This window comes from Lingula anatina, chromosome 2 (genome assembly GCF_051362555.1).
Source record: "Lingula anatina isolate TDL-2025a chromosome 2, LinAna3.0, whole genome shotgun sequence".
Classification (NCBI taxonomy): Eukaryota; Metazoa; Brachiopoda; class Lingulata; order Lingulida; family Lingulidae; genus Lingula; species Lingula anatina.
Genome location: NC_141768.1, coordinates 8,095,449 through 8,120,560, shown reverse-complemented (window position 1 = coordinate 8,120,560; position 25,112 = coordinate 8,095,449). Strand labels below are relative to the sequence as shown.

Sequence of the window (25,112 nt, the reverse complement as noted above, 5' to 3'; positions counted from 1 at the left end):
ATGGGAAAATTGTTGTTTACTCCGGGAAAATTCATTTTTTGGCCAAAACGAACATTTATTATCCCTTTAATCAAATAGCTATTATTATTATTATTGCACCCAATACTTAAGTATTTGAGGTTCCATTTGACAAATTGATTTAATGTCTTATTTTTTAAATATATTTTGTTTTAGACTGAGATTTGAATTGTTTTTCAACATTCTAAATGTTCACAGAAATTACAGAAATGTGTGTCAAGATGTACGACAATGAATATTTCACAATGGCTGGTATCACAGAAACAGCAGAAACAACAGCGTTTATGGCCCCCAGCCAGGGCGAGCCGAACCCCACAGACGCTACAGCAGTGGCGAATTTAGAGGGGTGTCATAAGGGTCCTGACCCCCCCCCCCCCTTCGGTTTATGAAAATTATATCGCATCAATTTTCCCCTCTTGAAATTAGAATTTTGACTATAACTAAATTATAGTTCTAAACTCTACAAAAGGGCACTGTTTGCTCTCCAAAACACCGGGAAATTCGGGGTACTTCAGCTAACAGTTATTAAAACATAGGTAACGTATGTATCGATGGATATCAAAATCGGTATGACAATGTAACAAAGAGGAATGTGCAACGTAGAAACAAACGCGCCTGCATGCATGACGCCACATGCACTCATATAGTTGCGCCGACGGACAACTAACAATGTAAACAACAACAACAACAACAATCTACACGCAATCTGGTAACGCAAGTATCGGTAACTTATGTATCGATACGACTCAAGTCCGTATGTTAAAGCTGTGGATACTAACAGGTGGTCATTAGAGAGCCTTAGTTTAGGGTTACTAAGGGCCGTTGAAAATTAGTAGTTTAACGGAGCGTTAACCATGTATGAACATTGATTTAGTTGAACCATATTCTTATTTCTTCTATGGGTGTTTAAAACACGCTAAGGCTAGCAATTTTTTTCACAATCATGATTAAAGGTTATGCATTCAGTTGCGTAATTTATTCTAAAATTATAGTGAAATAAATACTATAATTTTTAGAATATCGATAAATAGAAAAAAATTTTAATTTACACACAGACAAATAATCGCAGTTACTTTTCTTTTCCTGTCATCGACTAGTATAATTTTCAATTTATGCAAATAATTTTCAAGTTCCCGATAATATAATCAACTTATTTCATAGCGTGGCCTTCACGTCTGACATATGGTACCTTCCACGAAGATGAGCCTTATTTTAAGGTATAAATGGCTTATGCCTTGTCAGTTTCAATAAAGAAAGGATAGCCATGGCAAGATTTGAAATCTGGCTTGTGGTGGCGTTCATTCCATCGTTAGTTGCGGGGTACAATTCCCTGTCAACGAAACAAGTGTCGGAAGCAAAAACTCGCCTCCGCACCGTTCTTAAAAACTACAAAGCGGTCTTAACCACCCCGGGCGGTGGGAACGGGGGCCTGACCACACCTTTGCTCGCGACAGCAGTGCGTCTTAACTTCCACGACTGCGTCGGTGGTTGCGATGGCTGCATCAACTTTGCTAACGAGGATAACAAAGGTTTAGAGCCCATCGTCAAGGTTTTGGGAGATGTGTACGACAAGGAAGGATTCTCAGCAGTCATGTCAAGGGCCGATTTTTGGGCACTGGCTGGAATAGCAGCTCTTGAGCTGGCGGCTGAAAACCAACGCTGTCGCGGTCGTTTTTGCTCGGTGCCGAAGCCAAGCGTGACCTTTAAATGGGGTCGCAAGGATTGCGCCAGTTCACCAACAACCAAAGATATGAGAGAACTCCCCAATAACCATGGTGATTTAGCACATGTTAAAAAATATTTTAGAGAGGAATTTGGACTTAACACTCGTGAAGTGGTAGCTCTGATGGGGGCCCACACTTTGGGGGCGGCACATCGTAACCAGTCTGGTTTCGCCGGCAGATGGGTTCCACGCCGCGATGAACTAAGCAACCAGTTCTATCAAATCTTGGTAAACCCTAATTTCAACTGGACACAGAGCGGTTTTGTGCGACCACAAAGGCCACTTCGTCCTTTTAGACCTTTTAGACCTAACAGACCCACCCCACCCCCACGCACGCCAAAATATCAATGGGACGGCAATCCAGTGGGCTTCATGCTTAACACCGACGTCTGTCTTTACAAAAATCTGAAACTCGAAGCTGATGGGAAGAGCAAGTGTACCTTCGACACATGTGGAGCCTCTGAAACAGCATCTATTGTTTCAGAATATGCCGCCAATAATGCTCTTTGGATGAAAGAGTTTTCCAAGGTGTATGAGAAAATGATAAGCAATGGCTACGACGACTTAAAATTGCCGGGATAAACATACCGAAGGAGGTATTCTCCAATGGAATGGAATTCAAATTCACTTTTTGAAAATTGTACACAATATAAAATTAATATTATGGTGATAAATTTCAATTGAGAATTATTTTACCACCCAATTTTGTAGTAAGAAATCAATTTCCGTTACATGTTTTTCTGAAAGCGAGAATAATATAACATGATCAAAAATTCTACATTGGTTTTAGTGTTTTTTATTTGCTTAGAAGACGGACAGAATGAGAGAGAGAGTGAGTTATTTGTATTTTGAATTTCTATTTCAGATCAACAAAGAAGCAAAATTTACACAGCAAAGTAACTGTTTAGACAATAGGAATTACCGTTGTAATGGGAAACCTTATTGAAAATTCAAAACAGACCTTTTAAGTGATTCACTGGGGTGATCTAAAATGCACAATACAATTAAAGTTCAAGAACGATCGTTAAAAATTATCCTGTCGTGGCCTTAGTTTGGCACCGCCAAGTTATCGTATCCGTAGGAAATCATCTTTTCAAAAGCTGCTGAAAATTCTTTCATCCAGAGGGCGTTGTTGGCAGCATATTCTTCCACGATTCTCGCCGTCTCTGACGCTCCACAAGTTGCGGCTGTTGGACAACTGCTGCGGCCTTGAGAGTCAACCTTTATGTCCTTGTACAAACTCATGTCAGTGTTCAGCATGAAAATTGTTCCACCTTTGGCTTTGCCGCCCTCGTTGCTCTGCGCGTTCCACTGCCATCTGTCAGATCGCTTACCGACATTTATTTGGGTCCATGGCCTCCTCAGGCTCTTACTGATGAGTTCTTGGTAGTAGAGGTTACTCAGGGTATGTTGGTTCCACACCCATTTACCGTTCCATCCGGATTGGTTTTTCTGGGCTGTTCCAAGCGTATGCGCGCCAAGGAGAGCCACTGTCTCGCGGAGATTTAAACCGAATGTATGGTTGCCGAAAGACTTGACACTGGACAGGTCCCCGTGTCCGTCTGGGAAGCTTCTCACCTGCGACGTGGACGGGGAGGTGGGACAGTCCTTTCGTCCCCAGCGGAAAGTTATCTCTGGTCGGGGCAGCCACAGACAAAGAACGGTATGGCACTCTTGGAAACCGGCAGCAATGTCGAGCGCGGTAACACTGGCGAGAGCCCAAAAGTCAGCACGGGACATCAGCTTGTTAAAACCTTCGTTGTCGTATACTTTGTTTAGTTCCCTTGTAGTTGTCTGCAGACCGGAGTTGTCGGCGTTGTCGAGGTTCACACAGCCGTCGCAGCCTCCAACACAATCGTGGAAAGCCAGCCGCACGGACCCGGGAATCAGTGGCCTGCTCAATCCAACCTTGTAACCTGTAAGCAAGCTGGTAAGACGTGTCGTAGTCTGGCGAACTTGAATGTTCGTAAGAGAGGTGAACGCATTACATTGTACAAGCAAAACCAGAGCGATACAAAATTGACTCAAGTACATCGTTAAGGCCTACTCTCTGAACACAAGGCGCGCCAGTAGTCTGTTACAAAATATTGTATCGCCTATACTTTACTTTTCTATACTATTTTCATGCCAAGTTAAGTCCACCCGTATTATTTCTTTTATATATTCAGTCCACTGCCTTGAAGGCGTCAACTGGAAATAAGATTAAAAGATAGGCCCACTGCTCCGGGTTGCTCCTTACAGGTGGTCCATTTCCCATAGCCTTACTACAGTGTACTTATTACCACTTCACTCGCGGGGACATTTTTGCAAGATTTTCACGCACCCCCGTCTTATCTAAAATAAAAGTGTCCGTACATAATAATGGTCAGAATCTAATTAATAAAGTAATTAAAAAGATCACTAAATATAAATGGATTGATAAATACTCAAAAATATCAATATATTAATCGATGATAATGTTGATGATGAATGTATGATAAGTAAGATGCGTGAATGAAACATAATAGTGATTTTGATGAGTTGATTATGGTTATACATGTATGTATAACTATACAAGGAAAAATAATTTCTATTTGCGCATTTTCTCTCTCTCTCTCTCTCTCTCTCTCTCTCTCTTTTTTTTTTTTTTTTTTTTTTTTTTTTTTTTTTTTTTTTTTTTTTAGTTCCAGCAGATTGGAAAATTAGGATGTTTATCTGTTATCTGTTCTTTTCCTGCAAGTTTCAACGTTTATCTCTTAATGACCAAGGTATATTAAACCGTATTCAAAACCGTTCTGGTATTACGATCCCTTCACCGGCTTTTGATCTCTAGTTTTTAAATCGACCTCTTGAGTGGAACGCAAAAATTAATTTTATTTTGGATAGAAAAAAGTACTAAAATTTCAGGCATATATAAAGGTTTAACGCGCGTTGTATTCTTCCGTCCCAATCCCATACACGCAAACACGCCCGTTCAATACAACACACATACACACCGGGACAGTCCATGGCTTTAAGAAAGGAAATAACACTTAAACACCTTTTCGGTACTATCCAGCCATTGCTATATTAACCCGCAAGACATTTATGTTAAATATTATTAAATATTCTAACAGGGTTAGCAATTCCATTTTTTTAAAGGCAAAATAGGCCCTTGGTATAAAAGCAAAGCCTATTCGAAAGTAAACTAAGAAAGTTGACAAAGATGACAAAGATTCGTTGGATTTCTTTTAAGAATTTAACAGCAATTCAGACGCCTTCTGTGCGCATCAACATAACTAGCTACTTTATGCTAAAACGGATTTCATCTTTATATTATAATTTGTCAAATACCTGAAAACCTTGAAACAAACTTTTTACGTGAAAACAAATTATATAACTGTACGCTAAAATTTTAAGGTATAAATTGCAAGTGAATTAAAGGCATCATCTCGTGCTCATAAATGAACCGATATGAACGCCACCAATTATTTTGCAAAACCCGCATGTTGCCTGGGACTCATGAATCTATAATGAAATTGTACATTATTTCATATAGACATATATGTAAGCACAAAATGGTCGACGTTCTTTATAATTTCAACTGGACGGAATATATTGTCAATTTATAGCATTTGAGAACACACGAGTAAACAATTCATATTTGTTTCGGAGGCCAAAGATGCGTTGGAAAACAAACCCTAAGGTTTTAACGGCGCAGTGCCTAGCTGAATTCATGGGTACCATGATCTACGTGTATGTTAACGTAATGTCTGTTGGGACGGGAGCCACCGGGGTTGCAGTGGCATCGGGCCTGCTTTACACGCTGATGATCCTAGGCCCGGGGCAGCTTAGGTAGGGTCACTTTCGGGGAATTCTATATCTTAAAGAACATAGCAAGTTGCTTAAACGTAATCTGTTTTATTTCGTAGGATTAAGTCAGAACAGGGGTAGGGGACACCCCGTGGCGGTCACAGGTAATGTCATGATGCTGATAAATATTTACCGTTCTATCCAATATATAGAAGGGTAAATTGATCATTTAATACTCAGTAAATTGATCATTTAATACTCAGGAATACCAGTGACTCATACACCATATGTATATACATGTGACCTCATTTGTGGAGACAATATCGTTATTTCTCCCGTGTCAATTTACTGCAATTCAGTGCTTTTACGTTTACTTACTTCTTAAACAAAGGTAACAAAATGGGCAATATTAAACCTATTGATGTCCCAAGATTTTATTTAGATGTAATGATAAATCAGCGACATGGCATATTTTAAATCGTTGGCTCTTCTAGACATGAACGAAATATTTATTTTATGGAGAGAGACAAAATAATAACCGATCTCTTTCTACCCGCATGGTATCAAAGCTTGACATAAGTTATAAACAAAAGCCCTATGCCTATGTTATATAGACTCTATTTTATTGCAGTGGAGGAATTTTCAATCCCGCCATAGGTCTGGGTTTTTTCATCGCCAGCGCAGGGCAAATCAAAATCATCACTTTCTTGGCCTTCCTTTTGTCAGAGCTATTAGGGGGCCTGGCTGGAGCAGCTCTTGTGCGGGTAACAGCATTGACAAGATACTTTAAATTTACTTTCACTCAAATGACAGACACTTCATGTGCAGGCCTATCAACGCATTAAATTTTGAGACTTCATCGTTTTTTGTTTGATATAAAGCATTTTCATAAACTTGGCAATGTAGGTATGAATAATTAGATAATTTAGAACGGAAGGCATCATATAACTAGTTGGAAAATATATGCTCAAACCCCCGATCCCCAATATATTTCTATAGCAGAGAACACTGGGGTATTAGTCCATATTCTATATAAATGCTGTTCTATAATTCTCAGTTCATCAAATTGTTTCTGTCCCTTTTTCATACAAACTCAAGGCCCATAAAAAACAGGAACTACATGTACATTTTAGACATCTTTATAAGCTTCTGAATACATGGAAATTAAATTTCATCTACCGCATCTAGTGCACTGTGTTGTAAACAAATATTGAACAAAAAGTTATCAATTCTCCAGATATGCTTAACAAGTGCCGACTACAGTAACGCCACGATGACTGAGGGGGTTCTGTCGCTGAACTTGGCTACTGCTGGTATCGGTGGCGGATTTATAATTGAGTCAATACTGACCTTCTGTCTCGCCATGGCTGTGTATGTCACCTTGGCCAATGGTGACTGGAAACAGCACGCTGGTTGGGGACCCGTTGCCGTGGGAGCCGCAGTCTGTATTTGTACTCTTTGTGGGTAGGTAAATTGATTACATTTGTTTTAATGATTGTAATTTGTTTAAAAAAAGACCCCTTTGCCTTGTGGATAACGTTGATGGGAACTTGGACGAATAAAACGTTATATAATTATAAAGCTAACTACTTGGTATTGGCAATTTATATTACTTATATAAACAGCAAATGTTTTTAGAATACCCTCAGCAAGTCAGTCTTAATTTATAATTCTTAAACTGTAATTATTTATACCATGGTCTGATCAGTTATTTTAAGACACGATGCAAAACTATGGAGTCAACAAACATAAACCAGTGTATCAATGAAAGGGATAAATCCAAACACCACAGTTATTTCAGATACGATGCCACAGGGGCTTGCATGAACCCTGCACGTGCGCTGGGTCCCGCGGTTATCGCCTCCTTCTATGCTGATGTCAATATTGCGTGGGCATATCATTATATCTACTGGATTGGACCCGGTGTGGGAGCGGTGACGGCTGCAGTAATATACAGGTTGGGCTTTTAAAGTTATCATAGAAGATAGGTAACACATTTTTTAAATGTGACCCTTATATTGATGTATGCTTATTTCTGTAATGAATTCTTATATTCATGTCCCGCACTCCAGCTTTGAATGTTCAATAACAGTAAAAACTAGATCTGACCCAGAATTTATCTCAAAACTAATATCATGCATATTGGTTTAAGTTGTGAAAATTTACATGAACATATTTTAAAAACTTTTTTTTGCCGATTTGAATTTATTTTTCTCGACATAAAAGTCCTCTAGTTTTCATTGAAGTTATTTGATATCTAATATATTTTTATTATCAAATACTCATGTTGGCATTTTTTTTCATTATTCATAGACAAATTATAGATGGTAGCCTATAATAGGTAACAAATTACGAATAAGTCGATGATTGCAAAATTTTTCAGAGTTCTTCATTTTTTGTCCGACCAAGAAAAACAAGAAGACGACACGTATCAAAAGTATGAGGAATTACAAGATGTCTTGAAAACCAGTGAAAGTTACAGCTCTGGAGACGAAGGATCCGAAATTAATCAGAATAATCAAGACTCAAAGAGACAGAGCTACAATTCAATTCACAATTCAAAGAAAACCGAAAACGACTGAACACTGCGTAATCAAATCTAGATCGCCATGCAGAATGAAATGATATAAAAATATGAGGGCTTAACCAATCTACAGTATGATCCAACCTGGATTCGGCATGTCATGTTGGATCTATACTTGGACCCATCATACATGTATGTATAGACCCCATAACTAAACATGCACTTTTTGGCGTTGCCGCTCGTCGGATATTGTATCGGACTAACTCACTGAAATTCTTACTTTAATATTTTATTCCATTATTTCGGTCCAATTACGTATATGCTGCATTAAAATCCTAAACAGCGGGTGGTCTACAATGAGTGACACTCAGACTGTATACGGTTTTCAGAATAGTGAAACTAGTACTGCTGCTGGCTCTACAATAGCACAAAATTTCGTGCTAGCTGGTAAAAGAGCAGAGGATTTATGTGAGGGGCAATGAAATCAAAACTCAATGTAGAGGTGCAAAACGATGTCACAGGCACGCTCTTGTGCACAGTTTAGAAACTATATTTGATAGCTTTAAGGTCCACATTCCCAGAATAAGAACCCCCTTTTGCAAATGGTGACTACGCGCCTGCAGTTTCACTGTCCTAAAACCAAAGTGAGAAAATTATTCAACGTCTTAACCCAAAAAGGAACATAGACATTACTGTCACAGATGGAGATTTCTTAGCTGCTTTAGCGTTTAACTAACTTTGAATATTTGATATTCACTGGTTTATTTTTTACAAGTATAACGTTGTAAAAATGACATTCTTCTGTATAGAGCGATAAATTTTATGGGTATGCAAAGCCCCCTGAGTTACAGTTCAAATATTTATATAGGCATTCTCACATCAACTAAAATTTAGCCCAACCTTGATTGACTTTATAAAACGCATATTCGAACACGATATAAAAAAAAAAATTATATCTCTCGGAACATACCGGCTACGTTACTGCAACATACGTTACCATTTGGCTTCTTGCATAATGATGTAGACCACGTTAAAATTACATGTAGACGTAAAATTAAGACAGCCATGAATGTTTGTTCACATTTTAAAAAATCGAATACAAATTTGAATATATTCAATTTTTCTTGAGACTTCAACTTGTGAAATGCCTCTATATTGGGTTTGGGTGAATTGTGCTTGTGTCTATACTTGGGTTTGCAGGCAACTACATATGCTATTGTATTCATTGTGTTTTAATTTTCTGATAAAATAAAAGAATGTCTATTTTACCGTTTCACATTTCGTTTATTTCTATGAAAAAATCTGGTTAATTTGCCTTCGACGACAAGTTGTCCGGTATGGTCTAGTGGTTAGGATTCCTGGTTTTCACCCAGGCGGCCCGGGTTCGATTCCCGGTACCGGAACACGATTATTTTTTTTCTTTCGGTAAGTACCTATGTTACTAATAATAGTACTTGCATAGAACAAGGTAGTTTAAGGACAATGTTTGGGGGAATCAAATCAAATCAAAGCTCAACCCTTCTCACACTTGGATTCCATTAAAAAAACATTTAATTAATGATCTAAATGACTGACCAGCCTGTTAAAACTCCACGCCTTCCTATACAAGTGTACTTGAGGGGTTTTATAGTGTTTTTTTGCTTTTGGTCTGAACTGCTAAAGATTAGTACCTTTGCAAGACATATAGGCAGAAAATATGACTTTAGGTAATTTTTCAAAAAGGAACAGTATATCATTTAAGATATTTAAAAGTATACTGACAAGAACTTGAGTTTGAAGAAGTTAAGAGTAATGTCTAGAAATGGCACTAGTAACTTTTGATAATACTATGAGAACAAAATTCTGTCACAGAAGTCTAAATATCAAAGTGGGCAATGCTTAGACACTTCGAAATAAAATATCACATTCCACAAAGGAGCTCATCACAATTTACACTCAAAGTAAACTAATCTGTAGACCTTAAGAAATATCAAAGAAACATCTTTGAAGTATCACAGATTTTATTTTTTCTCAATCAGTTTACAATATAAAATTGTTACCTAATTGTCTTCATATCTGACATATCATATTTAGTTGTACTGTTCATGTGCCACAACCCCTTGCATATCCTTATTACATGAATCATACTGCTTATACAGCACAATACTGCAACTAAGGAAAACATTATGGCCACTTAAAGAGCTTTAACTCATTAAACCTCGAGTTGAATAGAAACTGCGGAAACCAATGGCTACTTAAATTTTACAATATTAATACATTGTGGTTTTTGTAATCCTTCACTGTTACATACTGTTTCTTTACCATTGAGTTTTCTGTTGCGCAATGACCTTTCAAAAATACATAGGTTCCATATTAACAACCTTAACTGCTGAGAGAGAGAGAGAAAGAGAGAGAGAGAGAGAAATATCATCAAAAAGATGCTTCCAGGGTGTCTATCAACTCCTTATTTACTAGAAGTCAAATATCTGCTTTACACCGGCATGATGTAACTTCTATGTAGAGTTAGATATAGTTTACTAACCTACTCTCCACATATCCTAATAAACAAAACACTTGTTTCTGCACAGGCCAAATGTCTGCTGGGTACAATATGATTCTGACTTGATATATATGAATAATGCGTTTGTGTATATAGTATTTACAGCCCTTATTTATACAACAGTTCCAATTTCATTATCCCTATAATCTGTACATAATGTACAATGGCAAAGAAATAATACATCCCATAGTAACAAATGCATCGTTTTCAAACCACAGGCATAAATGTATTTCTAGGCTACTGAATTTGCACTTTGCATATTCCATATGACAAACTAGGCTCACATTAGCATAACTTTTTAAGATTAAAAAAAAAGATAAATAACATAAATAGATATACTAGAAAGACTATTTTATGATTATCTATTCAAGTTTAAGGTAATGTTTTCCGCTTTTCATAAAAAACCTATATTTGAATACAATAGCAAGCATGCCACTATGTTTGTTTAACAGGTTATTTTAATTTATGATTTAGGAGATGTGCACTTTTTTTAGCAGATGTACATTTTTTCCTCTAAGATACAAGTGGCACAGAAAGTGGGCATTTCAGATGCCTTTGGCTGTTTCAAATGTGAACATTTTAACACTGACTACATCTGTAACCACTGGAAGTTTATATCCCATAATAATAGGTGCATCATTTCCCCACCCAAGTTCATTACCACGGTCCTGCAATTGGAAGACCTTAAGCTGATATGGGTAAGTCAATAAAACAGATTAGAAATAATCAATAATTTGTTAATTACCCATATTACATACATAAAAGAAATATGCATTAACTTGTGGTAGTCCCCTTATGAAGAATATCTTAACAATAAATAAATAAACAACTAAATAAATAATAAATAAATAAATATGGCATGAAAAGTGGTCTACCTCATAAAAGACTTTGACTAAGAAAGCAACTAGGTTACATTACAATGCCACATAATGAACTTCAAACAGCATCTATTATGCTACTTTTGATTGAGGTAGAGGTCCAAGCTATTGCTTCATTGCAAAACTGATACAATGGACCAGTGTTTAGTGTAATGTGCCACAGTAACAGTACCCGAATTTGCATGGGATTGGGGGTCCACAAGACTTCTTTTTATCTTCTTTTATATTCAGACAGTAATTTCCACCCAAATTCATATATTACTTTATAAAACTTATAACTGAAGCAAGTCAAATATGTCATCTGAATTTAAAATGTGTCTTGCTTATTAATTGCATATCAGTTAATGACGTACAATATTTCACACCCTGATTATAAGAAGGCGATCAAGTTCACTTTTAACAATTATTGTTCTCATACTGCCATTGATCATGTGGGTCTTAATCATCTTGTTATCCAATTTTTAAAATGAATAAGAAAAAAATCTTAATTCAAATAATGTTACCTTTGGGATGATTAGAATTTCTTTTTCAATGTGCTGTGTCATATTCAGCATTTTCCAAACAGGCAGTTTTCAAGCTGTATCAGTAACAAAATATTTTGGGACCTTGGTGTATTTATAACATGCAATATACCAGTGATTTTTGTTACTGTATACTGAACTCACTGCAGCAGGTTATTAAGCTGTGAACTTTGATTTGCCAATTTTTAAAGGTATTTCAAACCAAGAAATTTATTCATTTGTATTGAGTAATGAATTTTGAATATTTTCATTTTCTGATTAAATATATCTTTCATTGCAAAACAAAAGTGAGAGTGCATTTGTATAGTACTGGTGTACTTATTGATGTGTTTTCAATGCTGAATTCAACCCTTTTCCAACTGCCACACCACATGAAAATGACTTTCAGTGTAGTATTATGAGCTCGAGGACTGATCTTGTTCTAAAGGCCTCTCTGGCATCAATTCCAGCAGTTCACAAACATACTTGGCTACATCCACCTCCACCCTTTCTGATCGCACTATAAATTCATCACTCTGGAAGAGAATGAAAGGTTTTTATATGCAAGTATCTTCTCTAGAAAACAAAACTGATGATGATGATCGTATCGATCGATCGATAGTATTTATATATATATATATATCTTCTCTAGAAAACAAAATTCATGGTTCTTATATCTTTACATTGGTTAATTATTGTAAAAAGTTTAATGTGTATTTAAAACTATGTACACTAAAACTATGTAGAAATTTTTCTTAATTTGAGGATAAAAATCTTCTGTGACACAGTCAAATCAAACTACATATTTGCTGAGGTAAAGTGAAATCAATAGTGTAACCAGGTAACTGTAACTTAATCAAATGCTTAAGATATTCTAATTTGGCTGAGAAATTACTCAATAATCTACTATTTTTATTTATTAGCTATGAAAATAAATAACTTATCAAGCTGTTTGGTTAAAAGATATTTCCTAGACTGAGCCTAGCATCATAATTTGCAGAGATCAATTTTCAACCAATATAACCAATTTCTACTGATACAATTTGTACATACAATACAACATGGTAATAGTAAGCAGCGAATCTCTGCATTCTATGAAGCTTGCTTAAAATTACACTTATATTTCATCAAATTGAAAAGAATTAGGAAAATGCACCACAGAATTCTGTGCTTGTATCAATCTAACTGATATTTTGTACTTACTAGCAATTTATTATATTTTGGCCTTTGTTTCTCATCTTTTGTTAAACTGGAAACAAAGGGACAATGTGTTTACAGTGTGCAAACCATATCATTTTAAACTAACACTAAATAAATGTACTGTTTTGAATATAACAGTCATATCTAATGTTACAAAGTAATGTTTTAAAAACTTCTGTTCTGTGACTTAAATGAAAATAAATGTAAAGAGCTATGTATTCATATAAATTAATAGAATTCTTCATTAATTTCAAAAAGGGATGAAAACAATCTGCTTTCAACCTGCATTTTACTTGGAAATACGTCTTCATTGAAAAATGTAATTTTATTATCGAAAACTTACCAAGTATTGACAAATTTTACAAACTGTGGCGAGTATATTTCGTCTGCTGGGTCCAGCTGGGGGGCTGCCCCTTGCACAACCTGAGCTAGCTGATCAAACACACTGTTCCACTTAGGATATGGAAACTTCCCAGTAGCCAATTCATACTGAAAACAAAATGATACAGCACACTGCTGTTGTACATTGGTTATGATGTAATTCTTGATGAATATATGGACAAAATTTACTTTGAGCAGACCTATGACTGCCTACGGTCAGATTAATCACAAGGTACTTCTCAGTCTATAACCCATCTCCCATCACACATACACACCTCAAAAGGAAGTTGTATAAAAGTATCTGGTTCCAGGAGAAAACCTGGACATACATGAACCTAGATGTAATAGTTATTTTTAAGCATCATTGTTAGGTTTCAAATAGCACTCACCAGTGTGATTCCTAAACTCCACACATCAGACCTCACATCATATCCCCTGGAGGAGTGCCGGGGGTCTATTCTCTCTGGCTGTTATAAAAGAAAGGTATATACCTCTGTGAAGCAATGTTAGGTAAAGTACTTACTAACGGCGTTCTTGAAAAAAGCAAATCACTGAAAACAACTGTCAGTTTTAAAATCCAAATCTTGTGAAGTTAGAGTATCATCTGATATTATCTATTTTAGAGGAAAAATATTCTCCCTAAAGACTAAAAACAATGAGCAGATTCTATTTGACTTTTCGTGACTTTAATAATACACAAAATTGGAAAATTTACTAACTGCCATGTAAGGTCTACACCCTGCATCCCTTGTCTTTGCTATGGAATCTACCAACTGTCCACTGATGCCAAAATCACAAAGCTTAATGTTGCCCTGCCGATCAAGAAGAATGTTGGAGGGTTTCACATCTGAAAAGACATAATAACAAGAATATGTTAATGACATATATCAACAAAATGTGATGATTGGGGTAAAAATATAATTCTTTGTTAAAACTAAGCATTTTCTTCACTTGGATTTCAACAAGTATGAAAAGCTATATAAATGATTCTAAATAACTTTTTATAATTTTGTAAATTAATTATGTGTGCATATAGAAGAATAACCATTTAAATAGCAATTTCATCTGTTACAGAATAATTGCAAAATGAACTCTTGAAGTGCAGCATACCTCTGTGAATGATCTTTAATTTTTCTTTTAAGTAATTCAGTGCCTTCACAGTCTGAAATAAACACAAACACAATCAATACATATGGTATGCAATATGCTGTCTACACCAGATGAACTTAACCTGCTAGACTTTTGTCCCAACAGTGTGGGGATAAGACACTGTTACAATACTTGAAAGCTGTACCATTTCTATTTTTCTAATTGATGTTATATAGAAATCCAATGTGTCCACTCAACCCATTATACTTACAGCTACTGTTATTTTTCCTAATATATCTTCTTCTATCCTTGGGTGTAAGTGTAATGTTCCATATGAACCAAAGATAAAACGGTAAAATTTATCTAATGAGACTGCCATTAACTCCATGCATATCCAGCAATCACCCTGCAATGAAACAATAATAGTATTTATCCAGTATTTTAAAATCTTAAACCATTATCAGAATATTTCTGTTCATGGTTATCATCCTTGATAACCCCACATGCCAGTTTATCTTCTCATATAGTTTACGAAAATTTTTAATGCTTTTTGCTGAAGGTGTAATCTTATTTTAATTCGGGACTAAGTTTGACTTCTAGAGTTATGTAGGTACAACAGAAACTTTGTTTCTAGACAATTGCATATATTATTTTTCCCATTTCACAATTTTGTAAACTCAAGGCAATTTTTTAGTGTATAAATGAAACAAATCTAGCGATTAATTAACACGATTTAAATTTGTCCTGTTTAAACTGCATTAGTTGCAAAATAAAACTGAAATTATTGAGAACAGAGAAAGGCTCATATTGGTGTAAGATGATTATGCACTTCAGTGAGAACCGCTAATATTTAGGAATGAGCTGATTAACAAGTTTTATTTGAATCATTTTTCTGATATGGAGCATTTAAGGGTTTGGAAAAAGTGTTTCAAATGAACAAACAAAGGAGAGGAGACAGTATAGAAATATGATCCATATCTATTCTCAAGGATTATGTTTAACCAATAATTTGCCACCTTCAACATCAAAACTGATCACCAGCATTTTTAGATAACATAATCAACTTACTTCTTTGAAGAGAGCACCATAAAATTGCACAATATAAGGACACTCATTGCTGCGCATTACGACATCCAAGTCCATTAATAATTGTTTCTGTTCTTTTTCATCAACTGTAGAGCGTATCCTCTGAAAGACAGGAAAGAAACAAGATAAACAAGTAACCTTAATTTAATCTGGTAACCAAAAATGACCAGTATTACACCTACCTTTACAGAAAAATACATTAAAAATCATAATATCTCAATTTGGCACTAAAATGCTATTTTCATTCTACAAAATCAATACAGATAATTATTTAGAATGCTGTGCATTAATTTTTCATATTTTCTATGCATTTATAACCATTATATTTAATGTCCATGTGGACCTTTGCATTTCATCCTTCTGCAGTGTAGAAAGCATGAAAAAGGAAATATTCACTACTCAGTTAAGTTGTTACTATCATTATTATCATCATCATTATTAATGTCACACTTTTTTATTTCCTTTTAAAAATCATATTTCGCTGAGCTGCATAATAACCCCCTTGTAACCAGAACCACTGATAATTACAGGTACCAGTGGCGAGGTGACATCTGTCACACGCCTCATAGATGATAACTACTGGTTGAGACTTGGACCGTCAGATTTGTGATTACTGAAACTAATAACTTAAAACTGCAATTTCAAGAAAACAGTTGTTGCAAGCACAACATTATAAATTGTGAATCAATGGGATGGGTCTTCTGTTGTTTACATACTGCATTTCCATAATCTTCTATTCCTACTGCATATTAATATGAAAGTAGTATGCTCTCAATTATATCCAGCACATACCAAATGTTCCAAACACCAAGGTTAATGGACTTATGCTTGTGGTTCACAGTTTATAATGCAATCCTCAACCAAGTTTGTTTACAATTGCACAATGAAATCACTGGTCAAGCCATTCATTCATCAATTGCAATACGTCTGTCCTAAAGTCAAAAACAACATTTCATTTATAAGGCCTGGATCATGCATAAAGGCAGTTTTTTGCCCTCCCCACAACACCAGTTCTCACCTTAACTGCCATAATAGTGTTACTCTGTTGATGGAGCATTTTGTTGACTGTACCAAATGCTCCCCTCCCTATCTCACCCAAGTCTTGCAGGTCATCTGCCGTGAAGTCAAAAATCTACAACCAATATCATGGTATTAATAAACATTACACAGAATAACATTTGTGTAAGAAAACACAACTTAAAAACATGTAAAATTGGTGAACTAAAAACAAAATTTATGAAAATTAATCACAAAGTTAATAAAAACTAGACTTGCAGTGATTGGGAGCAATCACAAATTACATCCTCCCGCTGTGGTGGTGCTGCAGTAGTCCTTGTGGCTTAGGTGGAAACTTGTTGTTGAGGCCAGGTGATATTAAAATAGGCAGGATGTTTTTTTGGGGGAAATCTGATTCAAGAGTGAATAAGTAGCTAGTGGTTGAAAGGAATCTTATATCATAATGAAACCAATCCTTGTTGTTTTTCCTTAAACGGGCATACAAAGTGGCTTTAGTTGGAAATGATACACAAAAACAGCACTTCCACAACATCAAACACGTGTATATTAAGTGTCTGTATGTAAACATCAACACATTTACAAAGATCTTACCAGTTCTGGTGAAATCTGTAGTTTCCCTGATGATTCTAGGCTCTGTGACCGCAACCTCTCACTAAACAATAAAAAAATGAAATAAATGAAAAATACAGATGACATAAGACTTATTTTTATACATACCTAAGATTATAAATGTTAAGGACAAGCTATTATTTTTTTTACTTATCATACCATTAAATATAATGAAAAAAAGACCTAGACATTGTGGCCTTTTGTTCTCAACAAAGTATAAAGCAAATTATCCCAGTAACACTATTTCCTTTTGCCATTTAAGCCTAAGAATGACTGCTTAAAGTTCAATGTAACATATTTATACAGCAAAGATGGGTAAAGGTGAGTCATAATTGGGCTATTAATGAGGCATATATTGAAGTAAATGTATCAATTACTATTGGCAAAAGAGTGTTGGGGTATGATGAAAAAGAAATCCCACTGATAATATCATCCTATTGGGATAATGCACTTTTGTTTGGCCAAACATGAGACTTATGTTCAAGTAATAGGCAATTCATTTACGTTTATTATGATATAACGTTGTTATGATTCACATACTGAGAGAAATATTTGTAGATAAAATTAAGTATAAGGATGACAGTCCGCTGGTCTGGAAGTCCTACCCCTCAAAATATTTTTTTACTTATTTTTCCATCCAAGAAATTCTCCTTTAAATAATAATAATAAAAAAAAACATCAAACTGCAAAAGATAACTGTGTCATCCAATAAAACTTTGCTTTGTAATTTTTCACACTGAAAATTTATACACCCAGTAACTTATTTTATTGTGAGATCCTGAATACAGGTGGTTTAGGAATATCCTGAAAATCAAAACACAACATTCAAAATTGGAAGCTGACTAATCAAAGCCCAGATCAGTGGACACAACTGTTTCCAGGTTATTACATTTGGTGACTAATCCCTTTCAATTAAGTGTGTCAAACACCAATAGATCAGATATTGATCTCCTATTGTACATTCAGGGCTGTGCATTCCATCATCAGAGAGGTATCCCAGTTTACATTTTAAATGATAACAGAAATGCAGAGAGGAAACAATGTGAATTTATTGCTGATTAACATCTTTCATAGTTTACAATGAAGCCATTTTTTATTTGTTTGGCATACATTTCATTTTGGAATGTTGGAAATGTAAACTGATACAGAGGAGTGACTATCAGTTATAAAATAAACATATTCAATTTAAAATAAACATGCAAACAACACAATTAATGATTTTTGTGGAATTTTGATATCAAATAGCGTGGTGGAAATGTTTTTAGTCTAGGACTTAAAAATATGTATTTAACAGTCCTATTAACAAGTCTTTCCACTGGCCTCAAAAGGCGATTGGTTCATTGGGATGGCCTGTGGACAGCCTAGCAAATTTTCAGAAAGTAATTTGACATGCCCAGGTTGTATGATGCATAAGAGTTGAATAAAACTACGTTTTCGACTCCTGCAATCTAAATATTAAATCTTAGGAAATACTAATTAGGTAACTGCACCAATACTCCCCCACACTGATACTCCTCTGCACTGATACTCCTCCCCAGCATAGATTCCCTTAGAAATGCGATGCCAAAAACACAATTCTAAATTAAAAAATTTTTCTGTGGTACAATTTTTTTTTCCAAAAATGCCCCGCCCTCTTGGGACCCAAAAGTGACAGATCTCATTCAAAATACTGTACAAAAATAAGGAAACAAATACTAAAATTGGTCTGCTTTGTAACCTTGAACATAGTGTATCGTTCAAATTTGTGTACAAATTTGGCTTTGTGATTTTTGAAAAATGTCTGTATACTTCACTTCATTCTTTAACAGTGAATGCAGAATACAGATTACACAACCTTTTTATTTCTATATATCTATCTATTTTAACATTCAATAATTTGAATTTTTAAACAGAATTAATTTTTGATTCCTTTGGTGCACTCATGTCTGGTGAAGACATTATAGATAGTGGAAGCTAAGTTAATTTAAAAATGCATTTATTTTTCCGTGAACAGACCCAACTCCTGGTGATAGTTATTCTATGATATTCTTCACTGAGAATGAATAAATGTAGTTAATTCATCAACAATCCAAATGTTGGGGACATTACAGCGGGTGAATGAGAGGAGGCTCACTCCCATCTTGACTGGTGATGGGTTACTGCCAGGTAAATACTCTAGCAGGATCTTCTTTATGTCCAGTGCAAGGGCAGAATATGTTTTTCAGCACTGTCTTGTCAGCATCATCTTGTTTGCTCTGAATAAAAAAATGCTCATGTCTGTCATTTCTAGATTAATATCTTCAACAGTTTTCTGCAAAAATAAAATATTTTAAAATGTAAAATGTATTTACAGTGAAATTACCAATAAGGAATGGATTACATACAACACAATTTATGTTGAAAAATGTACTTTGAAAAAAAAAAAAAAAAAAATGGGACATGTATCATGTTTATGTACAATTGTGTGTTACTAACTTGCAATTTGTGTATTAAATGCAGATCTTAACACGTAATACCTAGTTCTTTGTGCCTTGCCTCTCTAAGTTATTTAACTGTCTTCATAAACTTGGGTCAATTGTCTTCCCCTTCCTCTTGATCTCTCAGCTCTTCAAAGCTTTGTACCACTGGACCTAGGAGTGCCAGGACATGCCACTGTCTCAGTACTACTGCCTGACCCTGCAATACAGCCAACTACCCTAAATCGTCCAACTGGTCCTTTAGGTTTAAGGTGGCTGGCAACACCAGGCAGTGCTAGTACTGCTGTGAAAAAAAAAAAGGAAAAAGAAAAGAATTGACATTGATGTAATAACTTGCCTACCATAAGTCAAAGGTCACCTTTAGCACAGCAGACTAACTAGTCCACGGATCACAGTGCGTCAGCCATGTTGGATCTGTGGACTAGTTAGTCCACTGTTGTGAATGCAGCAAAAGAGAGCATTTATAACCAGTTGATCTGCAGACTAACCAGTCTGCAGATCAAATATGGCTGACCCACTTGAAAAAGTAATGTATTGTCTATAGGGGGGCTATGTGACAAGCTCTGATGTGGGTTGGTCAGTTTTGATCTGCAGACTAGTTAGTCTGCAGATCAACTGGTTGTGAATGCTCACAAAGAGTAAAAAGAAATTAAGTCTAAGACATAAATGTGTGTGTGTGTGTGTGTTTGTACGAATTGTTAAGTTTTTGTTTTTACATATGATAAATGAATACAGTGGTGGCCATCTTGGATTTTACATGCTTCTGGTACAAATAGACACTTTTTCAAGCCAGAAACAAGTAGAAATGAAAAATTCAGATTCTTAACTATAAGGATCAATTTTGACAGAAAAGTAAATTCTAAATTTTATCAAGATTTCCATGATCTTTTGGCTCATATATCAATTAGGGAGGTGCAGATTAGACAGGCCCTACACATTATAAGCAATGTGTCAGATTGTTGTTGGCTACCAGTGGAAAGTTTCAACATGACATTGTTATTAACAATAACAGGAAGCTCTTTACCTGGAAAGCTCATTGAGTTCTGGACTGCTCTGACTGCTTCACTCATCATCATCATCATCAGATTCAAAACTAGAGGATCAGAGAGGCAATACCGCCTCCCGGTATTGTACCATCAACTGGAGCAAGTGCATTCACGGGAAAACAAAAGAATAAGGGACACCACCTCTAGTGTTGTGCTTGACAAGCTCTACAAAATGCAGTAAACAAGAGTTCTCAATTTTTTCACTGAAAAGTATATATATATATATATATATATATATATATCTCCAAACAGAATGGGCTAATTCCTAATTTCATTGATACTGTGTTTCCTCTACCAAAACACTCCTTTGGTTATTTACTTCAGCATGATAAAATACAGTATCAAGCAATGTGGATGCACTCTGTTGTAAATAATTTCAATTAATATTTTCTTAAAAGACCAGAAAGTAAACAAATTCTTCCAATGTTAATGTGTACAAGTTTATTTATGAATAATGAAGGGAAAGCGCTGTAATATATGTATTTGTAAGGGACTTACTTCAAATTCCTCTGTCATATTTCTGTCTTCTTGCACAAGTGCTCTTATTCGGTTTGGGACTCTGATTGGCTAAGACCAGGGGAACACCTGTGTACGATGTCTTCTTTATTTTGGGCAGGCAAGGTTCTTATTGCAGACTCGTTTTTGAAGTATTAAACTTTTTAAATTACAATTCACCCCAAAGACCAGTTAAGCTTTAGATCATTACCTCCATTTGTAATGGGATTATTCGGACATGATTTATTTCTGCACATTCTGGTAAGACACGCTTTAACTAATGCTCCAGCTCAACCTAGTTTTATAGAGCCAATATTGGTTTGCTTTCAGATATGAACATGTGACAATGTTTAAAATTTAGATCTATGGTAAAAAAATCACAGTACTCTCTTTTTCTCACCTCAGTTTCACCTGTCACTTTGGTGTCATTAGTCAACATATAAATGAAGGGATGCAAGAACTAAGTTAATTATTTAAACTTGGACCCAAATCCTCCCGTCTTTCCAGACATCTACAAAAGCAATTTGACAGGTGAGCAACACCTATAAATACATTTTCTTGGATAACATCTATATACATGAAAATGCAAAGTGATAAAACATAGAGCAAACTTACATTTGTGTAGGGTGTCCCTTACTTGCAAGAGTTTCTGGTGGTGGTAATGGAGGAGATGGTTTAGGATCATAAGCGATACGTTTGAAGTCCAGCTTCAAGGCCCGCCTTCGTGCAGCTGCTAACAAAACATGGTTTACTATTAAACATGAAAGGTAACAAAAATTGTTAGACATACGTAGTTTTGAAAATAAAAATCATGCATGAATAATACAGGTTTTGATAGTATCACTGTCATATCTAGATAACAGAATGTCACAATGAGAAAAATAATGTACGTCTACAAGTTCCAGTGCTTAGTATACCAATCTGCAATATTACAATATAAGAACTCCTTGCCCTTGCTTATTGTAGTAAAATTAACTCATAAATGCACACACTATATATTGATAAACTGTTGCTAAAAAAGTAACAGTGCAAAGAGTTACAAAAGACTTATTCACCCAATTTCTGAGGCAAGGAATTGAAAATGTAAAGTGAGGAAAAAGACGAAAAGCAAACTTCTAGTGATCTAATGCTATTATGTAATCAATGAGTAACACATTTTATAAGAACGCTGATCATATACATCATCAAACCAACAGACAAGATGACTGGTTGCTTATCAAAATAACCTGGGGAAATTATATAATGGAGAAATAAAATATTCTTGTTAAATGCATCAGTTCAAATACGCGGGGCATGTTGCTAAAAAAAGAGATCAATGGCATGTTATCTTTAATGAGTCACTACTGTAGGCATATGACACTAACAACATGAGTCACATTGTCTGCTTCTTGTTCTTTCTTTCACCCACCTTGACTCCCCATTTCAGAGGATTCCCCTTCCGCCATCTTGAAATGGACAACAGGGGAAGAAGACAGGTTTCTTGCTCTTTACTGTGGCCAATAATGATCCAATTTAATCCAATTTCTGTCACTGAAATGCCCGGAATCCTCGTGAAACAGGTCGCCGTGACTGTGAGTACTACCGGCAACGTTATTGAGTACTGACGCTCATTTCTTTGGAATGACTCATCAATGGAAATACATCGGGAAATCCCTCTGACGTCAGCAACGCGATTTAGCGAGATTTCGTTCATGTTAGATTATTTTTGCTATAATTTTGCAACGTTTTCCCAGCGAAATTATGAAGAAATGTCTAGATAAACATAACTTCTGACTGATTCATTTCATATCCTTATTCCTGGAATATTAAACAACTTTGAACTCAACACCACATATCTTCAAGTGTTTCTGCAAATGCCATATCTTCTTGACTCTTACCTGTTTAGAGATTAGAATGTACTTCAACACATGTGCTTGGTCTTTCTACGTATTTCGGCTAGATGTATCTTAGAGTTTCACAAACTAGCAATAACTAAAATGTTTTTCAGAGTTTTTTTTAAACAACTTACAGCTTTTGAAAAGCTGGCATTTCGAAACTTTTGTGGGAGAAAGGTCTTACTATCCATGGATCAATTACCCCACATACCCCGATATTTCACTAGTAAAATGCATCACCAACAGGGTCAACGACTCAAATGTGAGGATAACAACATTAGTATCCGTGTGGTAACAGGTGGAATCAAGGGATGTGGGAATTGCGTCATTATTAATTGTTCACGTACGAGGTACCACTATTTTGCTATATTCACTTCACTCGCCTTGCTTAATTAGGGTAATTATAGTTGGTCTTTTCAGTGTTTGTGTGTGTGTGTGTGGGGGGGGGGGGGGGGGGGGGGGGCACAGATCCTCCCACATGTCAGGGTGGGTGTTCTGGTCATTGACCCTCGTTTTTAAGCTTCATCTAAATGTCTCTGAGATACGTCAGACTGTTGTAAGTCCATAATTGCTTGGGTGTAGAGTCTTAGGGACCGTTCACATGGGAAGTCTATTTTCTAAAAATCTATTTTCTATTCGCGGTATCTTGTAATCACTCCCAGCGCAACCGAGAATTAATTACAGCTTTGGAAGTAACTGGCTCGCGCTGCCAGTAATTACGCCGCGGGGTATTCAGGGCACAGACCGTGATCATAAGATAACGCAAATAGAAAATAGATTTTTAGAAAATAGACTTGTCATGTGAACGGGGCCTTAGCTTGGAATTGTTTTAGGTTTAGCTGAATAGGATTTCTTTTGAGTCAGTTTTGTGCGGTGTGACTAAATTGCGCAATTCAGAGCAACACACTGGAAAAATCAGCTCCAGTTGCAACTATACAAAAGAACAGTCATTCCCAACAAAATAGGGTGATGTAAAAGCAAACTATATTACTTGGAAATTTATATCGTTGATATAACTTAATAAATAAGAAGCGTTCTCTTCACACACACACACACCTCACATTTGTTGACACTTGCTCGCACATAGCTGATGTTTTGAGCAGAGTCCAATACAGTTAATTTTGCCAGCACCAAAGCTGCCTAGGCAGTCTGGCCATCATTTGTATTATGTTTTATATCTTTTATATTATGTATATTTGATAGCACTATGTAATCCTGAAGTCCTTGCTCTCTGAGCAACTTTATTTGTTAGTTTGTCTGTTTGCAACTTAATGTAAAAATTTATGGGCACATTGTGATGAAAATTTTAGGATCAGTCACAAAGCAGATTTTGGTGATGATATGGATGACCATTCATACCTATTTTTAGCACTAAATTAATGTTTTAACACTTTCATTGACAATTGTTGATATGTGTGCTGTGTATGAAAATTTGCACCCTGAGCTTCAGAGATAACTTGACACTAACCTCTTCACTATAGCCTATCTTCAGCATGTCAAGTTACCTCTGACCACATTCGATTGCCTACACTGCCTGCCAATCAAATTTAAAGCCTGCCCTCAATGACTCATTGAACGATCTAGCCAATGAACGCGAACGAGTCAAAGCGCACTTTGTTCAAATCCGGACCAATCAAAGATAAGGCTGAATATCAGGGACTTGCCGTAACCTGTGGGCAGCACGCAAAATATATCATCCCTCAGTAGATAATGATGCAGGGACTCAAACTGCTCTGGTTTCAATTCCGATATACTCATATTTTGCAAAGAATCAAGAGATAACTTAACACATTCTTTTATGTAGTCACTCGTAGGATACGCCATGCTTTCTTTTGTGTACAGTTATGCGGACGCAACAAAATACAAGTTTCTCATTGGACATAATTCTGGACTTTCAACCAATCAG

General features: G+C 35.8%; 5 protein-coding genes and 1 non-coding gene across 12 annotated transcripts in view; 4 read left to right on the top strand and 2 right to left on the bottom strand.

The window, feature by feature from the left end:
- Positions 1–1,203: 1,203 nt before the first annotated feature.
- On the top strand, positions 1,204–2,519 carry LOC106172351 (putative ascorbate peroxidase). Its single transcript, XM_013553003.2, has one exon. It carries the CDS (start codon positions 1,283–1,285, stop codon positions 2,321–2,323), a length of 1,041 nt encoding a protein of 346 aa, XP_013408457.2. The 5' UTR covers positions 1,204–1,282; the 3' UTR covers positions 2,324–2,519.
- Positions 2,520–2,788: 269 nt separating this feature from the next.
- Positions 2,789–3,775, bottom strand: LOC106172340 (putative ascorbate peroxidase). Its single transcript, XM_013552992.2, has one exon. The coding sequence runs from the start codon at positions 3,773–3,775 to the stop codon at positions 2,789–2,791; it is 987 nt and encodes a 328-aa protein (XP_013408446.2).
- Positions 3,776–4,946: 1,171 nt separating this feature from the next.
- LOC106172356 (aquaporin) lies at positions 4,947–9,309 on the top strand. Its single transcript, XM_013553013.2, has 5 exons — positions 4,947–5,554; positions 6,144–6,276; positions 6,750–6,976; positions 7,314–7,469; positions 7,896–9,309. Exons 1-5 carry the CDS (start codon positions 5,382–5,384, stop codon positions 8,092–8,094), a joined length of 888 nt encoding a protein of 295 aa, XP_013408467.2. The 5' UTR covers positions 4,947–5,381; the 3' UTR covers positions 8,095–9,309.
- A 58-nt stretch (positions 9,310–9,367) lies between these two features.
- On the top strand, positions 9,368–9,439 carry Trnae-uuc (transfer RNA glutamic acid (anticodon UUC)). Its single transcript has one exon. It is a non-coding gene; the product is annotated as a tRNA-Glu (tRNA).
- A 579-nt stretch (positions 9,440–10,018) lies between these two features.
- Positions 10,019–23,023, bottom strand: LOC106172350 (dual specificity mitogen-activated protein kinase kinase 4-like). Of its 3 annotated transcripts, none has more exons than XM_087005788.1 (12): positions 22,741–23,023; positions 21,948–22,083; positions 17,318–17,378; positions 16,728–16,841; positions 15,692–15,811; positions 14,895–15,029; positions 14,645–14,696; positions 14,254–14,381; positions 13,924–14,001; positions 13,497–13,642; positions 13,157–13,202; positions 10,019–12,489 (listed from the first exon to the last, which is right to left on the bottom strand). In XM_087005788.1, the coding sequence occupies exons 1-12, from the start codon at positions 22,775–22,777 to the stop codon at positions 12,370–12,372; spliced, it is 1,173 nt and encodes a 390-aa protein (XP_086861914.1). In that variant the 5' UTR covers positions 22,778–23,023; the 3' UTR covers positions 10,019–12,369. The 3 variants fall into 3 exon arrangements, with proteins under 3 accessions (XP_086861914.1, XP_086861915.1, XP_086861916.1); XM_087005789.1 differs by having other exon boundaries at positions 21,948–22,065; XM_087005790.1 differs by having other exon boundaries at positions 21,948–22,062.
- Positions 23,024–23,209: 186 nt separating this feature from the next.
- The window catches only part of LOC106161191 (zinc phosphodiesterase ELAC protein 2), a 72,037-nt gene continuing 70,134 nt past the window's right edge, over positions 23,210–25,112 (top strand). For 3 of the 5 annotated variants that reach the window (XR_015333061.1, XM_087005785.1, XM_087005784.1), the window contains exon 1: positions 23,210–23,556. Coding sequence is in view for 2 of the 5 variants with exons in the window: in XM_087005785.1 (XP_086861911.1) it covers positions 23,240–23,556 (317 nt within the window). In the remaining 3 variants the exon portion in view is untranslated. Of the gene's footprint in view, positions 23,557–23,582; positions 23,604–25,112 lie in introns of those variants that run through there. The other 2 variants (XM_087005787.1, XM_087005786.1) reach the window with 2 other exon arrangements.

What these genes read in the sequence shown, in the direction of transcription:
- LOC106172351 (XM_013553003.2), top strand. Translation starts at nt 1,283, where the DNA reads ATGGCAAGATTTGAAATCTGGCTTGTGGTGGCGTTCATTCCATCGTTA.
- LOC106172340 (XM_013552992.2), bottom strand. Translation starts at nt 3,775, where the DNA reads ATGTACTTGAGTCAATTTTGTATCGCTCTGGTTTTGCTTGTACAATGT.
- LOC106172350 (XM_087005788.1), bottom strand. Translation starts at nt 22,777, where the DNA reads ATGGCGGAAGGGGAATCCTCTGAAATGGGGAGTCAAG. An exon ending in AAGGGACACCCTACACAAAT is followed by an intron (nt 17,379 to 21,947) that starts GTAAGTTTGCTC and finishes TTTATTGTTTAG; the next exon opens with TGAGAGGTTGCGGTCACAGA. An exon ending in ATGGTGCTCTCTTCAAAGAA is followed by an intron (nt 15,030 to 15,691) that starts GTAAGTTGATTA and finishes GTTTCATTGCAG; the next exon opens with GGTGATTGCTGGATATGCAT.
- LOC106172356 (XM_013553013.2), top strand. Translation starts at nt 5,382, where the DNA reads ATGCGTTGGAAAACAAACCCTAAGGTTTTAACGGCGCAGTGCCTAGCT. An exon ending in CTAGGCCCGGGGCAGCTTAG is followed by an intron (nt 5,555 to 6,143) that starts GTAGGGTCACTT and finishes ATTTTATTGCAG; the next exon opens with TGGAGGAATTTTCAATCCCG. An exon ending in TGTATTTGTACTCTTTGTGG is followed by an intron (nt 6,977 to 7,313) that starts GTAGGTAAATTG and finishes CAGTTATTTCAG; the next exon opens with ATACGATGCCACAGGGGCTT.